The 15,135-nt window shown below is 47.3% G+C and overlaps 1 protein-coding gene across 13 annotated transcripts in view; it reads left to right on the forward strand.

Moving 5' to 3' along the window:
* atg10 (ATG10 autophagy related 10 homolog (S. cerevisiae)) overlaps nt 1-15,135 on the forward strand; it is a 419,083-nt gene that overhangs the window by 139,930 nt on the left and 264,018 nt on the right. For 6 of the 13 annotated variants that reach the window (XM_070866909.1, XM_070866899.1, XM_070866925.1 and 3 more), the window contains exons 1-3: nt 8,912-8,953; nt 9,190-9,353; nt 13,120-13,251. In XM_070866909.1, the coding sequence (XP_070723010.1) occupies nt 8,914-8,953; nt 9,190-9,353; nt 13,120-13,251 (336 nt within the window). In that variant the 5' untranslated portion in view covers nt 8,912-8,913. Of the gene's footprint in view, nt 1-1,750; nt 1,770-8,911; nt 8,954-9,189; nt 9,354-13,119; nt 13,252-15,135 lie in introns of those variants that run through there. The other 7 variants (XM_070867422.1, XM_070867373.1, XM_070867202.1 and 4 more) reach the window with 3 other exon arrangements.

Raw genomic sequence — 15,135 nt, forward strand, 5'->3', positions numbered from 1 at the left:
CCCCAATGAAGCATCGCATGAGGAGCTCCTCGGCCAGGCGACTTAGAGTCAGGAGGGCAAGAGGAAGTGGTAGAGGTGGGTAGGAGAAGCGGGGGTGGGGGGGAAGGGTTGGTTTGTACAGAAAGTCTGTACAAGTCTGATGATTTCAGACTTAAAATGTTTTTTATTTAACAAAACCTTGTAGCGCATTGGCTCAGATAGCTGCACCGTTACACGCTGGTGATTCCTTAACATCAGTGGGTATAATGACAACTTAAACTTTAACTGTCACCAAGGTGATGCCCACCATTGATGTATCACCTGCACACCCAGCAGTGTGACAGCTTTGTAACTAACACCAACGTTCTTTCAGGCAAAGCGATCATTGATGAGCTCCTGACGTAAGGCTCTTACAGTTATCATGTCACCACGGGCCCTTTCATGCGGTCTATAGTGGGGGCGGGGGCATGGCTTCAGCGTCAGCCTGATTGTCTGGGCCGATGTCAGCATTCGCCTCCTCGTCCTCCTCTTCCTCTCTCTGGTAAGGTGGACTGTCAGACTCTTCAGGCAATTCTTGTCCCCTCCTGATAGCCAAGTTGTGCAGCAGGGAGCACACTACCACAGGGTGGTATTGAAGCTCGCCTCCTGAGTGGTCCAGGTATCTAAAGTGCTGCTTCAGCACACCAATGGTTTTCTCCACGATATTGCAAGTTGCTCTGTGGCTCTCATTGTATTTATTGCCTCTCGGCTTCGGTGTGGGTGTCACACGGGGGGGGTCATCAGCCAAGTAGCGAGGCAATATCCTTTGTCACCAAGCATCCAGCATTGACCTTGTGGCTGATTGTTACACAAGTCAGATTCAGTGCTCTCACGCAGAATGTGAGCATCATGGATGCAGCCCGGAAATTGAGCATTCACAGCCAGTATAACTTGCTGGTGGTCGACAACCAGTTGGACATTCAGGGAATGGAATCCCTTGCGGTTCCTGAAACCTCTACATCCTGAAAAGATGCCCGCATCGCAATGTGCGTACAGTCTATTGCTCCCTGCACCTTGGGGAAGTTTGCAATTCTGGAGACTCCTAGAGCCCTCTCATTCTGTGCCTCCCTGGTCATTGGGAAGCTGATCAAGTCTCTCCTGCGTGCGTACAGGACTTCAGTGACATGTCTAATGCAGCGAGGTGTGGCATGCTGAGAAAGTCCGCAAATGTATCCAGTTGTGGCCTGAAAAGAACCCGAGGTGTAGAACGACAGTGCTGCGGTGACTTTGATCTCGACAGACAGTGCAGTACTGATGGTGCTGGCAGGCTGCAGATCTGCCCTTATGAGCTGGCATACCTCAGTGATAACCTCTTTGTGGAAGCACAGTCTTCGAAGGCAGGAGGTGTTGGGCAAGTCGAGGTAAGACTGCTTCTCCTTGTACTTGCGGGGGTCCTCCTCATCAGTCTGTCACGTCTTACATTGGGCACATAATGTAGTGGAGCGTACCTTCGGCGATGTCGAGTTTGCAGCATGTAATTGGTCACCAAGTGAGGGTGAGAAAGGACAGGCCCCATTGCAGTAGCTCTCTGTTTTCTACCGATTGGTCACAAACGAGGAATGTCCCGACGAATACACCTATTCAATTCCAATCAGTCACAGTATGGTCAAGATGTTTTTACAGATGTTCACATCCACTCCAACGACCTGAAGAGTACATCCGAACTCTGCCGAGGTTGAAGCACAGCAGCCTTTTAAAGGATGCGACATGTGATCTCGAACATGGCGTCCATAACGCTGTGATTAGTTCTGGTTAGTTCCATTTTTTCTGGGCGTTTTTTTGGGCAAGCGATATATGTGCGAGGTGATGAAATTGATGCTGGCCGGTCTCATGGCCGCTAGTTTCGGTAAATATGCTCTTTATGACAAAAAAAAGTGGGCGGGCGTTAATGTTGAATCTCAGCGTTCAATTAGTGTGGAAAGTAACGCTGGCCGATATTATGGCCGTTGATTTTGCCCATTCTACTGATTCCGCCCAAAAAAAGTAGGCAAACGGTAATATTTATTCCCGGCGTTAAGCTCATGGGGAAAGTAACGCTCGACGGTAAGTTTCCTAAAAATGCCCACCAGTTTCCATTTTGTGCCAAACTGGGTGATAAATGGACGTTATACGTCATTTCAGTGGTAACATGGGTGTTAAGCATGCAAAAAAAGTGGAGGATCTAGCCCATAGTTTGTCAACTCTGTCAAAGGTCTTTTCAGTATTTTAAAATATTCATTCATGTACATGTCATTGATAAGGGCAACATTTATTGTCCATCCCTAATTGCACTTGAGAAGGTGGTGGTGAGCTTCCATTTCAGAGGGCAGATAAGAGTCAACCACTTTGCTATGGATCTGGTGTCACATATAGGGCCAGACCGGGTAAGGACAGCAGATTTCCTTTTTTTACGACAATCCAGTAGTTTCATGATCACCATTACTGATGCTACTTTTTTGTTCCAGATTTCTTTAATTAACTGAATTTAAATTCCTCAGGCAGGATTTAAACTCGCGTCTCGAGATCATTAGTCCAATAACGTAACCACTAAGCCACAGTACCCCCCCCCGGCCCCCCCCCAGGTATGCAAGAATATCGCAGTTGGTGGAGAACATCCCGTGCCGGCTAAAAGCTGCTGAGTAGTTTTAAAAACTAGTGTCTTGTAGGAGGAGAATGATCTACCCAAATTGATTTGATTTAGATCAGTACTTATAAGTAAAGTCAGTTTTACTTTTGCAGGTATTTTGCCTGCAGAGACACTTTTTTTTAATGTTCCTGTTTTCACCTTACTTTCCTGAAGACTGTGGCTCATGATGTTTCTTCTGAGCTGTGGCAGCCCTGTTGGATCTTGCTCAACCAACCCAGAGTAGGTGCTGACTGTTGGTGGACTACTCGATGTGAGGTTAATCAGGTCCTCATTTGATTTCCATGCACACACTTTCGAGCAAGGATCATTGACGAGTGATCAGGAACAGGACTCCTAGACAATATTTTCCCTTCCTAAATTGAGACCATAATGCGAAATTTAGTGCCCTAACCACAGCCCATGGGATATTGTCCTACAATTGCCTTACTCTTGAAGATCCTTGTCTGGTTTAGTTGAAATAATAGCCAAGAAAGAGATTCCTGTTCTTCTGGTACACAATTATTAAATGTTTCTTTAAACACTTTGAGCATATATGATAAAATATGAATGCTGCTCACATGATCAGTGGGAATTCACTCTTGGCTATGACTGAGCTCCAGTTAGTGATGCAGAGGATACAGAAGAGAGAAACAATGGGCTCAATTTTCTCCAATTATCTACGCCGTTTTTTTGGCGCGTGCCGCTTTTCTTGGCCTAAATTAAAATATCCAGGTTTCCAAAAAGTTTGTGCGTCAGCATAACTGAGTTGCAATTTTTTTAGGTTATTTTTTTTTTTGCGTCATGGGGGCGTAACCTGATGTCTGCGCCACTTTTTCAAATTTATGCAAGTTTGGCCAACTTGCATTTCTCCTAGGGAGACGGTGTGTGTGACCACTTAAGAAAAACCAGCGCACATTTAGAAAATTGCCGCAGAAAGACGCCTTTGTTTTTATGCGAAGTTTTGGAGGGAGTCGAGAAGACATTAAATATGCATCATCAAGCTTAATTTTTTTCAAACTTGAAATGGAGAAAATGGAAGTCTAATGCAATTTTTTAATTTTAGATTTTTTTCAAAGTGCCACGCCACCAGCGAACGTCTCCTCACCAGGCTCGCGTGTCGGAGTATCGGCCGGCAGAATTGCTCCCTCGCCCGGGCACTGGCTCGGGGCTTGGCTTCAAAAGAAGCCCGGGAGGCGGGTGTAAACCGAACTGAAGGCATGAGAAGCCTTACACTATGCAGCAGCTTCAAAAAAAGCCCGGAATGCCAAGCCTGTGTGTCCGGGCGAGGGAGCAATTCTGCCGGCCAACCCTCGAACCCGGTGAGCAGTTGTTCAGTCGGTGGTGGTTGGTACTTTGAAAAAAATCTAAAATTAAAGAATTGCATTCGACTTCGTTGCCCCAGATGTCCTCATTGAATGCCTAGCTTCCTGTTCTAAGCAAGCCTATTGCGCATGTACAGACCTGGATGTGGTCCATACTAGAGTGTCGATCTTGGGGACAGAGAGAGCAGAGAAGCTTTAACTCCTCGTTCTGCTGTTTTGAGCTTCTTGCAAAGGTACAATTTAATTATGGGGGCAATATTGACAATGCTATACCTCATGCAAGCCTTCTGCATGATGGTGCTGCTGAAGAAACGATTGATTCAACGTCATCGCATGAGGAACCTCAGAGCACGTTAGGATGATGGGCAGGAGGCCTTACCCACGTTGGGTATATCGAGACAGGCGTTCATACCTGCACCTGAGTGATGCAGATTGTGTCAGAAGGCTGCATTTCCGCAAAGAAGTTGTAATTGAAATCTGTGAGTTAATAAAAGCAAACCTGCAATCTAGAAACGTCAGGTGGACTGCTTTGTCAGTTGAAGTGAAGGCACTTTCGTTCGATGCATCGGGATCATTCCAGGTCACAACTGGGGATGTGTGCTCCATTTCTCAACATGCAACACATATCTACATTCGGCAGGTGACTGCTGCACTATATGCCTGGAGGAATGATTACATAAAGTTCCCCATGACCACCCAGGCAATGCGTGATAGGGTTGTGGGCTTCTCGAGGATTGCTGGCTTCCCAAAGGTACAGGGCTGCATTGATTGTACCCACATCGCCTTGCGAGCACCTTTCGGAGGATTCCAAAATGTATAGGAACAGAAAAGGCTTCCACGCTGTTTGTGATGACATGCATTGCATTTTGTCAGTTGATGCGAGATACCCTGGGAGCACCCATGATGCATTCATCCTACACGAGAGCGCTTTATCTGCCATGTTTCAGCAGCAGCCAGAGAGGCAGAGCTTGCTTCTGGGAGACAGAGGTTACGGCCTCGCCACCTGGCTCATGACGCCCCTCTGCATAACCTGGACGGAAGCTGACCGGGAATACAACATGTCACACATTGAGACGTGCAGCATAATGGAGAGGACCATTAGCATCTTGAAACAGCGTTTCCGATGCCTGGACCATTCCAGAGGCTACTTGCAATACTCCCCTGAGATTGTTGGTCAGTTCACTGTTGTGTGCTGCATGCTGCATAACTTAGCCATCATGAGGCAACAGCAGCTGGTAGGAGAAGAACCACCTGAGATAATAGTGGCTGATGATGAGGAAGATGCAGAGGAGGAGGAGGAGGACGAGGAAGCCATGCAACTACCTGAACCTGGAGCACGACGGCGGAGGAGGGCGGGCCATGATGCCCCTTTATCGATTGCTCGAGCCTTGCACCAGCAGCTCATCCGTGAACGTTTTGCTGCCTGAAGGCTCAGCAGGAATTATTCCACATGGACCATGTTTACTGTTTGGACCTGTTCCGTAATGTTGTGTTGTGTTAATGGAACAGATAATGGAAATGATTCAGTTATAATTTAAAATATATTTTATTCAAAAGTTTGACACTTGTTTGTACTTAACTTTAATAAAAATATTCTTGTATCAAACTTTAAAGTTTTCAGTTAAGTTCACTTACAAACTCTTAAGATCACTTAAAAACTTTTAAACTTGTAAATTTACATAAATTACAAAAAACTTTTAATTTGAGAACAGTAACAACAATAATAAAAACAACAACAGCAGCAAAGAAAAGCTGCACCCATCTCCTCCACCTTAACCTAAGACCGCCCGCTGCGCTTGGTCTTGGTGACTCCACCCCTGCCCGCAGGCGGTGGCGCAGTGTTTCTTGGGTTGGTACCAAGCTTATTCTTTCGAACATCTTGGGTAATGCGGACTTCTTGATGGGGGGTGGCAGGCGGTAATGTGGAAGGCCCGGCTTGAGCCTCTTTAGAGGCTGGTCTGGGGATGGGAGTGGGAGTGGGAGTGCAGTTGATTCTGTCAGTGGACGCCGAGTCTGGCCGTGTTCCCTTATTGTAGCAGCTAACTCCGACATTCCCTCCCTCATGTTCGCCGACAGTGTTTCAGCTTCCTGCAACATTCGCTCCCTCATGTTCCCGGACAGTGTTCCCATTTTTCGAGAGAGTGTTGTTACTTCTCCCGACATCACCCACCCCACTGATGGTGTCCAGGAATGATCGTGTAAGGTCAATGCTCTCTGCACTCATTGCCATCATCAGAACCACATCTGTTAGATCCTGCACCTCAGGAGAGCGCTGCCGAGCTCTCCTTCCCCCTCCTCATCCTGGATGTGGCTCGCTGCATTCCACTGGGACCCACAGTCTTAGATGGTTGGGCCCTGGGTGTGCCTTGTTGCAGCCTACTGGGATCCGCAGCCTCGGACTGAGAAACCATGGATTGTCCCAATAACACTCGTACCACTCAGGAAAGAGCCTGGCTCCTCAATGGGCGGCACTTGCACCTCCTCCAGAGTGAGTACAACAGTGGGGGCTTCATCCATCCCCTCTCCCCCTCACCCCCATGCTCTTGTTCTGGAAGATCAGATTGGAAGATTTTCTCCTCTTCAGGTTCATCCGCGTCTAAATCTTCTTTTGCATCGGCTTCAGCCTCGTTGAGGTTGGCCTCAAGTTCTGCAAAATATAACAGAACAGACAAATGGTTAGCAGCAGAGAAGAGGGCAGGGTGGTATGAGTAGGCTCACACAGTGCAGGCAGCAGGCTGATGTGTAGGACCACGATGAAAGATAGCACATTGCATCAACCGAAGCGTAGCTGATGGAGACATCCCCATAAACCGAAGCAGAGCTAGCCCGCGTAGTACTGAACATTTAGCAAAGCCAGACTGTGGAATTTGCAGGACTTACCCTCTCCCTCGAGTTTGGACCCAGCTTGTGCAGTGGTGGTTGCTTTTCTCCAGGCAGGACCCATCAAAGCAGCGACTCTTCCAAGGGTGTCAGTGGGTGCAGATTTGCCGGGCCTCCTCCTGTTCAAGTTCTTTCCCTTTTGTTGTTTGTCACCTTCCTCTACAAAGATGAAAATATAACTTTTTAGAGAGGGTGTCTTTCTGCTGGGTGGGACATATACAGATGGTCACATTTACAATTGCAATTCCAGTGAATAAATGAAAATATTACTTACACTAACAACTTGACCAAGGTCCTGCCACTTTTTTTGCACTGGCCTCCAGACCTCGGGGTGGTCACCATTGCACAGTAATCTTCTGCAAGTTGGTTCCAGCGTTTCTTCTTTTCTTTTGGTGTAACTTTTATGTGACCTCTGCTGGCGTCCAGCTCGTGCCATCTGGCCTCAATTACAGTAACTAGTGCTCCATTTCATCCTGTGAGAAATTCTTGGTCTTTGAGCCGTGTTGCATATTGTATTGCAGTTCCAATTTTTCTACTGAGAATTAAAGTTCTCACACACAACTGGCTCTTTAAAATAGGTCGAATGCAAACCGGGAGCTGTACTGGGCATACCGCCCATAGCGGTCTTTTTTTTTCGCGCATGCGCAGCAGGGGTGGGGGGGGGCATCGTTTTTTCGGCACAGACATTAGGCTCCACCCCCCAAAGCTAAAGGACAGGTTGCGCAGCACCAATTTCAAAAAAATAGAACGGGGAAACTTGCAAGTTATTTTTTTGAAGTAGTCGGGGCCAAGAAAAACGGGCGTAACTCTGGCAATATGCCAAAAAACGGCATTTGGGAAAATTGAGCCCAATGACTTTTGGAAAATAGCTCTTTTACTCTTATTGGGGTCTACAGAATGGTTGCTGACTTTCGGATGAGACGTTAAACCGAGGCTCCGTCTGCTCTCTCAGGTGGACGTAAAAGATCCCATGGTATTATTTTGAAGAAGAGCAGGGGAGTTATCCCCAGTGTCCTGGCCAATATTTATTCCTCAATGAACATAACAAAAACAGATTATCTGGTCGTTATCACATTGCTGTTTGTGGGTGCTTGTTGTGCGCAAATTGGCTGCCGAGTTTCCCACATTACAACCGTGTCTACACGCCAAATGTATTTCATTGGCTGTAAAGCGCTTTGAGATGACCGGTAGTCGTTAAAGGCGCTATATAAATGCAAGTCTTTCTTAGACAATCTCAAACAAACTAAGCATTAACCTTTAAAATGGTGTGTTGTATGTCTAATTGCCTGAATACAGGTCTCTTAATATTTTTAATCGAGCAGCTGAGCATGCAGTTTGCTTGGCCCATCTCTTCCATCATAGTATTCCAGTATCATCACAGCTGTCTTTTTAAGGGGAAATTCAGCTATATGAGAAATAACTTCTGTTATTGTAACTTAAAGCAGTCAATTTGATAGACAGCCATTCTGCTTAATTCTTTAATTCCTTGACTCAAGAATTTAATTCTCTCTGACTTTATATAGATATATTTTAATCAAAAGATTACAACTTTTTCAGTTGATTTAATGTTCTGGGAACCCAAGGGACTGAAATTGCCCTTTGCCCGAAACAGGGTGCACCTACCACTTTTTTGGGTGCATTACCGCCCCAATGGAGGGGCGGCTATTAGAGCGAAATTCAGCACTTAGAGCAAAACGAAGGAACGGGGTGGTATTGGTGGTGGGAATGGGCTCTTTGCAGCGGTGTGGGGGCGGACTGACCGATTAGGCTGAGACATTCAGCTGATTCCTATTGACTGATGGTGAGGCAACTGCTCCCTAGCCGCCTTAAAGGGCAATTTTGCAGCTAGGCCCTGAGCATTGAGTTTGTCTTTGGTGCTTCTGATGGAATGGCTAATGCAAGAGCTTTAAGGGGGGCCTGCCGCTTCTCCGATGTTGAAATTGAGATCCTCGTCCAAGCTGTGGAGAGAAGGCAGCGCGTACTGTATCCAGACACAGGAAGACCCCGTCACACCGTCTTTGTGAATGCGTGGAGAAATATAGCTGTGGAGGTGTCGGGGACCTCAGTTCATGACCGCACCGCCACCCAATGCCGCAAAAGGTTGAACGACATAATTCGACTGATGAAAGTGAGTACATGTTCCCCCAACTCTTAACCTTCCATCTCTGAGCCTCTCCTTCACCTCTTATTTCCCACCTTCACTATATAGTCACTGCAGCATCATTTGATTGCTGAGGCATCTATATGTGTGCATACTCGCAATGGAGGGTCCCTTTCATGTGAGAGTTACACCTGCATGTAATGGAGCAAAACTTGCCGATGCCTCATTAAACTGCTGTTCAGCAACTCTTCTTTGCTTTGCAGGCCCAAGGTCTCCCACAACCGTTTGGAGCAACAGAGGACAGGTGGGAACGAGACCGATATCTAGCAGCTCACTGACATCGAGGAGAGGGTGCATCGGCTGGTGGGCCCACATGTTGCCTCCCCTGTGGCTGCCGGCAGTGTGGATTTCGCTGGGGGCAGCATTGGTAAGTGAAGGCCTTCCTTTAATGCTATCTCTCCCTGAAAGTCCAAGTGCCTACCAGTCAATTGGTGGTGATTGTGTGCAAGTTGCTTGCTGGATGGTGCAATGCGCTACCTCACCCTCACGGAACCCTTGTGCCATTTATGATTGCAGATGATACCCAGAGTGTGAGGCAGAGTCAGACCGAGCCCCTTGAGCTGAATGCGAGCCAGAATCCGGACGGGACCCTTGAGCCAAGTGCAGACATTGGCAGCATGTCCGTTGAGGGCGATGAAGAGGGGGTCACTGCTTCCGCCACTTACACACACAAGCTCAGATACTGGGAGTACGCATTCGTTGCAGTTAGAATTAGGAGAGGGGTCTGCACTGGGTAATGCACCGGGGCCTAGCGGGCTGCAGCATGGTGAAGGGCAAAGGGCGAGATTGCATGCGACTTCTGCTACAGAGGACTCGGACGAACCTCTCTGTGGCGGCTTTTGAAACAAGGGTGCAGGCCATGCATTCGCAGATGTTGGGGGCAGTGGCAAGGGTGCCCGAGCGCCTGCCGCAAGTGGTTAGGAGAGTGGAGGAGTCCGCCTCCCGCATTGCGGACAGCTCTAGTGCACATCATTGCGAGTGTGCAGACGATGGTTGACTCCCAGAGTGACCGTGCAGATCCACATGAGGTGATGCGTGTCGTGGACGACGTGGCAGCTGCCATTACAGCACAGGCAGAAGGGAACCAACGTCTCAGCTGTATTGGAGAGGATGGCCGCTGACCTGGAAGCTCAGAATGCTCTCATGCACTCTGGGCAACAGGCCATGGACCGTCTTACTGCTGTCATCTCTGGTAGCATCGAGACAGTGTCTGCTCTTATGCAGTCTCAGCTGGATGCCACATGAGCTCTGAGTGTTGCCATCATGACTCGGTCCACCGGGGACCTTCAAGTGTCATAGAAACATAGAAAATAGGTGCAGGAATAGGCCATTCGGCCCTTCGAGCCTGCACCACCAATCAATAAGATCATGGCTGATCATTCCCTCAGTACCCCTTTCCTGCTTTCTCTCCATACCCCTTAATCCCCTTAGCCTTAAGGGCCATATCTAACTCCCTCTTGAATATATCCATTGAACTGACATCAACAACTCTCTGTGGCAGGTTAACAACTCTCTGAGTGAAGAAGTTTCTCCTCACCTCATTAAATGGCCTACCGCTTATCCTAAGACTATGTCCCCTGGCTCTTGACTTCCCCAACATCGGGAACATTCTTCCTGCATCTAACCTGTCCAGTCCCGTCAGAATCTTATACGTTTCTATGAGATCCCCTCTCATCCTTCTAAACTCCAGTGAATAAAGGCCCAGTTGATCCAGTCTCTCCTCATATGACAGTCCAGCCATCCCTGGAATCAGTCTGGTGAACTTTCGTTGCACTCCCTCAATAGCAAGAACGTTCTTCCTCAAATTAGGAGACCAAAACTGAACACAATATTCCACGTGAGGCCTCACTAAGGCCCTGTACAACTGCAGTAAAACCTCCCTGCTCCTATACTCAAATCCCCTAGCTATGAAGACCAATACACCATTTGCCTTCTTCACCGCCTACTGTACCTGCATGCCAACTTTCAATGACTGATGAACCATGAAACCCAGGTCTCGTTGCACCTCCCCCTTTTCCTAATCTGCCGCCATTCAGATAATATTCTGCCTTCGTGTTTTTTCCCCCAAAATGGATAACCTCACATTTATCCACATTATACTGCATCTACCATGCATTTGCCCACTCACCTAACCTGTCCAAGTCACCCTGCAGCCTCTTAGTGTCCTCCTCACAGCTCACACTGCCACCCAGTTTAGTATCATCTGCAAACTTGGAGATATTACACTCAATTCCTTCATCTAAATCGTTACTGTAAAGAGCTGGGGTCCCAGCACTGAGCCCTGCGACACTCCACTAGTCACTGCCTGCCATTCTGAAAAGGACCCGTTTATCCCGACTCTCTGCTTCCTGTCTGCCAACCAGTTCTCTATCCACGTCAGTACATTATCCCCAATACCATGCGTTTTGATTTTGCACACCAATCTCTTGTGCGGGACCTTGTCAAAAGCCTTTTGAAAGTCCAAATACACCACATCCATTGGTTCTCCCTTGTCCACTCTGCTAGTTACATCCTCAAAAAATTCCAGAAGATTTGCCCAGCATGATTTCCCTTTCATAAATCCATGCTGTCTTGGACCAATCCTGTCACTGCTTTCCAAATGCGCTGCTATTTCATCCTTAATGATTGGTTCCAACATTTTTCTCCCTACTGATGTCACGCTAACCGGTCTATAATTACCCGTTTTCTCTCTCCCTCCCTTTTTAAAAAGTGGTGTTACATTAGCTACCCTCCAGTCCATAGGAATTGACCCAGAGTTGATAGACTGTTGGAAAATGATCACCAATGCATCCACTATTTCTAGGGCCACTTCCTTACGTACTCTGGGATGCAGACGATCAGGCCCTGGGGATTTATCGGCTTTCAATCCCATCAATTTCTCTAACACAATTTCCCGCCTAATAAGGATATCCTTCAGTTCCTACTTCTCACTAGACCCACTGTCCCCTAGTACATTCTGAAGGTTATTTGTGTCTTCCTTCGTGATGACAGAACCGAAGTATTTGTTCAATTGGTCTGCCATTTCTTTGTTCCCTGTTATAAATTCACCTGAATCCGACTGCAAGGGACCTACGTTTGTCTTCACTAATCTTTTTCTATTCACATATTTTAGAAGCTTTTGCAGTCAGTTTTTATGTTCCCTGCAAGCTTCCTCTCGTACTCTATTTTCCCCCTCTTAATTAAACCCTTAGTCCTCCTCTATTGAATTCTAAATTTCTCCCAGTCCTCAGGTTTGTTGCTTTTTCTAGCCAATTTATATGCCTCTTCCTTGGTTTTAACACTATCCTTAATTTCCCTTGTTAGCCATGGTTGAGCCACCTTCCCCGTTTTATTTTTGCTCCAGACAGGGATGTACAATTGCTGAAGTTCATCCATGTGATCTTTAAATGTTTGCCATTGCTTATCCACCGTCAACCCTTTGAGTATCCTTTGCCAGTCTATTCTAGCCACTTCACGCCTCATACCGTCGAAGTTACCTTTCCTTAAGTTCAGGACTCTAGTTTCCGAATTAACTTTGTCACTCTCCATGTTAATAAAGAATTCTACCATATTATGGTCACTCTTCCCCAAGGGGCCTCGCACAACAAGATTGCTAAGTAGTCCCTTCTCATTACACATCACCCAGCTCCACCCCACCGACCTGTGCTCCAGCAGATTGGTGGGGATGATGAGGTGCTGTCCTGGGAGAGTGGCGCTGGCTCATCGAACCAGGATCCTGATGTGGTCTCTCATGATCACAGCATTCCTGAGCGGAGACCTGCCACTCTGCCATTGCTGCACTTACCACAGAGAGGGTGCATTGAAGGCTGAATCTCCCAAGTTAAAAGTAGTTCACTTTTTGGCAGGTTTGATATTTGGCTATTTACCCACTTGGATAGTGAATTGACCTGAGGACTCTTAACAGGAGGAATACTTGTCACCCTGCACCGTTCTTTGTACGTTTTATCCCTTCAGATATTATAGTTGCTGTGCAGTAGCAGTTGATTGTTTGAAATGTAAAATAAATTGTTTCTATGGCAGCAAATTTACACATCCTACTTTGACGGAAGTTAAAAAATGACAAATATTCAATGTGGAAGTTATTGTTTGGGCAGTGTGTGAAATTATTAATAGGTTTGCTTTCTTGTTTTCAGTGTTTGCAGATGTCGCATAATTTTAACCAAAATGAAAAAATTTGCCTGGGAGAACAGGAATTTCAACAGTTTTGTAAATTGTTTATTCGGCATTCAGATGAAATCTACAATGGCTGGGAGTGGAGGCAAAAGGTATGCTGGAGCTTTGTATATTTCAGTTAAACTGGAACTGTTACACTCATAATAAATGGTCAAACCAAGTACTGTGTTTAATGAGCAAGTATGATCTGAGCTCCTTTATTAAGACTCCAGAGTGCAGGTACCTCGTGGGTGGCCTGCTTTTATATATTGTGCCTCCAAGGGATGCTGGGATCCCTTGGAACTCCCAATAGGTGGGCCCTCTGGTGGACAGGTGTGATGCAGGTTAACATCACTCTCCCATGAAGTCAACAGTATATTTATTTACAAGGTGAGACGATCTGGGGCTTTGCGCTCCCTTGTCGATCGTCTCGGTACAAATGTGGGTGGGTTGATCAGTTCTTCACTGAGCTGTTGGGCAGCCGGCCTTGCCGGGCTGCTGGGGATGATGAGTTCGGTTTCGTGGTCAACTATGATGTCAGTTGCAACTTGTGTGTGTGTTGGAAGGTCAAAGTTGGTGGTGTCCTCTTCAGGTTGTTCGTAACTGTTGGTGAACCGCAATTTGATTTGGTCCAACTGGTTTCTGTGCGTTTGTCCGTTGGTCAGTTTGACCTGAAACACCCTACTCCCCTCTTTGGCTGCGACCGTGCCAGCGAACCATTTGGGGCCATGACCATAATTGAGCACAAACACAGGATCATTGATCTCAATATCGCATGACATATTTGCACGGTCATGATACATACTTTGTTGATGCCGCTTGCCCTCCACGTGATCATGGAGATCAGGGTGGACAAGAGAGAGCCTTGTTTAGAGCGCCCTTTTCATGAACAGTTCAGCTGGGGAAATCCCGGTGAGTGAGTGGGGTCTGGTGCGGTAGCTGAGCAATACTCGGGACAACCGGGTCTGCAGCGAGCCTTCAGACACGCGTTTCAAGCTTTGCTTGATGGTCTGAACTGCCCGTTCTGCCTGGCCATTGGATGCGGGCTTGAACGGGGCAGATGTGACATGTTTGATCCCGTTGTGGGTCATGAATTCTTTGAATTCAGCATTGGTGAAGCACAGCCCATTGTCGCTGACTAGGACATCAGGCAAGCCGTACGTGGCAAACATGGCTCTTGGCTTTCAATGGTGGCAGTGGACGTGCTTCCAGACATTGTTGCACATTCAATCCATTTTGAGTAAGCGTCCACGACAACCAAAAACATTTTGCCTAGGAATGGGCCCGCATAGTCCAAATGGATCCTTGACCACGGTTTGGATGGCCAGGACCACAAACTTAGCGGTGCCTCTCTGGGTGCATTGCTCAACTAAGAGCAAGTGTTGCACTGGCACACACGACTCTAAATCTGAGTCGATGCCAGGCCATCACACGTGAGATCTGGCTATGGCTTTCATCATCACGATGCCTGGGTGGGTGCTGTGCATATCGTAAGTAAATGTGTCTCTGCCTTTCATGGGCAAGACCATGCGATTGCCCCACAAGAGACAGTCCATCTGCAGGGACAGCTCATCTTTGCGTCTGTGGAATGGCTTAATCGTTTCCTGCATCTCCACTGGGACACTGGACCAGCTCCCATGGAGGACACAGTTTTTTACCAAGGACAGTAAAGGATCCTGGCTGGTCCAGGTCCTGATCTGGCGGGCCGTAACGGAGGACTTCTCGTTCTCAAATGCCTCCATGACCATGAGCAAGTCCGCTGGTGTGCCATTTCCACCCCGATGGTGGCAATGGTAGCCGACTGAGAGCATCTGCGCAGTTCTCTCTGCCCGGTCTGTGGCGGATTATGTAGTTGTATGCCGACAGCGTGAGCGCCCATCTTTGGATGCGGGCAGAGGTATTGGTATTAATCCCTTTGCTCTCCGAGAATAGCGTTATGAGTGGCTTGTGGTCAGTTTCAAGCTCGAACTTGAGGCCAAATAAGTACTAGTGCATGT

The sequence above is a fragment of the Pristiophorus japonicus genome, chromosome 1 (assembly GCF_044704955.1).
Source record: "Pristiophorus japonicus isolate sPriJap1 chromosome 1, sPriJap1.hap1, whole genome shotgun sequence".
Taxonomy (NCBI): Eukaryota; Metazoa; Chordata; class Chondrichthyes; family Pristiophoridae; genus Pristiophorus; species Pristiophorus japonicus.